Below are 2,681 nucleotides of genomic sequence, written 5' to 3'. Positions count from 1 at the left end.
CCTCAAAAACAAATTCAACGTCAGTCTCACTTTCACAGTTTAACTGATAGTAGCCATCGATGACCAACAGTATCCTGAAACGATACTAAGTTTGCCGTGATACCAAATATTTCGACAACTGGTGGTTGCCGACTGTGCTACCAGCAGTCGCAAACTGGACTACTGACCGTGCTTCTATTACACACATAATCTAATATTCACTGAAATGCTCCATCCAAAATTACAAATGTTGTGAAATCATCATAGGCTGGACTGAATCAGATTCAGATTGTGTTCAGAAATTGTTTCTAGAGGCACGGATACTACCCATGTGTTTCTGCAATAATTTTTGTTAATAATTCCTAGAGGACCTCCAAAATAAGTAAAACTGTATTGCACCGGAAAATAAAATCTGGGGTTTGACTAAAACTATGTTTTGCTAATTAAGGCATAAAAACATCAAGAACAAAACAGGTTTGTGAAGTTTAAATACAGACGAAAGCCATAAACGTAATGGCCAAATATTCATATGTTCCAACTAGAGCCTTTGGAACAAAGTGATACTACATGTACAAGCTTATATAATCATAATGCCAAAAGGCATTAAGAGGTCTGAATATTGCAGGCGCAGATTAAGTGCTTCTTTTTTTTTTTTTTTTTTCCCAAGATGGGATATTACAAATGTGTGTATTTATATATATATATATATAATATGGTACGGCTTCTGATGCTTATAGAATAATGCAGTTGTCTCTATCTTGTTCTTGGCTTCTTTTGTCCCTGTTTGGGAACAGGAATAACACTGGCAATGTGGGAGGGATGATGGAAGATAATATTGTTTGATTAGGATGGAGAGTTCCAAAGCTCTGCATTCTTGACCTTGGAGACACTCTCCAACACCTCAAAAGGAAGAATGTCTCCAATGACAACCACCATCTTGGTTTCTAAATCCACTTTGTACGAGGTCACACCTGTGTTTGTATTGTGAATATAGAGGACATAAATTTTTTTTTATCAATTTTATGATGTGAGGAATGTAAGATATGAAAAACATACAGGGTTGGTTTGGAATTACCAAAAACTGGGAGAAACAATGAGACATAGAGAATAAGATGAGCCGTACCCCTATTTGACAGTTAAATCATGTTCTTAGAATATTTGACTTTTTAAGATCTTTTTTTTGTTGATCAATAAAAGGTGATAAGAGGTATCATCATGTCCTTAAGCCCAATGGTCATTTTGACAACTTACTAGGACCATAGACAATAATTAAGAACCAATCTCTAAGTGGTTGATGGGAAATTCTTAATAGATCGTCTTTTATCGCTATACTGCCATCACCGGTAGTTGGACTTTTGTGACATTTTTTTGGTTGAAATTGGACTCTTTTAAAGTTTGAAGATTAGACAATAGGAATATGTGAATGTATGTTCATTGTATTTGTATGCTTGTTTGAGGAGAAAAACAAAATAGATAATTTTTGATAAGATGTGGACAAAATAGAAGAATGAGCGAGTAAGGTTCATTTACCTTCCATCTTAGAGATATGTTTCTCAACTTTTTTGGCACAGCCATGGCAGTGCATGGACACTCTTAGCATTACCATCTGCAAACCAAGTCATATTAAATGTGTGTGCGCTAAGAACTTCAATATGTCATATATTATATATCTATATATATATATGTGTCAGATCATATGAAAACACAAAACGTATTTGAGAAGAAGATTTGAGGAAACAATACCTTGGGCTTCAATTGGGAAGCCAAAGTCTGCTTTCCAGAAACAACATCCTTCAATGTGAGCAACTGGCTATTTTCACTTTTCAGTAAAGGGTTTCTCTCAAACTCGTCATCAAATTCCATGGAATTCAAGCAGAAACAAGAAGTGCCTGACCCAGAAGAAGATAGACAAAGACAGTCTAACACCCTGCCAAGACTGAGCTTCCCCATTAATTTTCAGGGCAGTACTTGATAAGAGTTGAGATCTCAGTCCACAAAGACAAATCTGATCAAAAGTTGGTCACTCAAAGAGAGAAACCAAATCAACCTGCCCAGATGTAAAATCCAAGGGAAAACAAAAAATAAAAAAAACTACTCAACTAGTGTGGACAATACTAATTTATAATGGGTGGAGGGAGAAAGAAAGAGAGAGATAGACTAGGAGAGTTAAAAGTCAAAATCTCATTGGGGAAGCAAAAAATATAGAAACGGACCCCGATGAAGAGCTATGAAGAAGGAAAGAAGCCAAAAACATATATATATATATATAGATATATATATATATATATGCTATCTATATATGTGTATCACTGTATGAGGGCATCAAGCAAAGCCTAAAAGAAGGCACTCTTGAACTTGTAATACTTTCTTACGCAGAAACAGTTTTCACTTGGACTAGTTTTTGTCATGTGATGAAGTGCTAAATAAACTCCACACAATGAAAAAAGCTCAAAAAGAAGGAAACTTCCTTTGAGATTGGCAAATTGGCACGTACAAAGCTAGGTCTTCATGTGACAATTTCTGCAGCAAGGAGAGAAAGAAACACAACAATTAATATGCATTAAAAGAAAGGAAGTAAAGCCTATCTCATATCATTGAGAGAGTGTGAAAGAGCAAAAGGGGCATTAATACGATCAGAAAAGAGTCACCAAAATTGGAGGAAGTTAGTGGCATTTTGCAGTATCAAACTTACTTTATGTCAT

The 2,681-nt window shown here is 35.4% G+C and overlaps 1 protein-coding gene across 1 annotated transcript; it reads right to left on the bottom strand.

Annotated features, from left to right (window-relative positions):
* Nucleotides 1-422: 422 nt before the first annotated feature.
* LOC21403721 (protein SODIUM POTASSIUM ROOT DEFECTIVE 2) lies at nucleotides 423-2,170 on the bottom strand. Its single transcript, XM_010090556.2, has 3 exons — nucleotides 1,723-2,170; nucleotides 1,510-1,585; nucleotides 423-950 (listed from the first exon to the last, which is right to left on the bottom strand). Exons 1-3 carry the CDS (start codon nucleotides 1,927-1,929, stop codon nucleotides 823-825), a joined length of 411 nt encoding a protein of 136 aa, XP_010088858.1. The 5' UTR covers nucleotides 1,930-2,170; the 3' UTR covers nucleotides 423-822.
* Between the last annotated feature and the right edge of the window lie 511 nt (nucleotides 2,171-2,681).

Source organism: Morus notabilis, unplaced genomic scaffold, assembly GCF_000414095.1.
Source record: "Morus notabilis unplaced genomic scaffold, ASM41409v2 Scaffold625, whole genome shotgun sequence".
NCBI classification, from domain to species: Eukaryota; Viridiplantae; Streptophyta; class Magnoliopsida; order Rosales; family Moraceae; genus Morus; species Morus notabilis.
The sequence above is the reverse complement of the archived record's forward strand: the minus strand, read 5'-3'. Positions and strand labels throughout refer to the sequence as shown.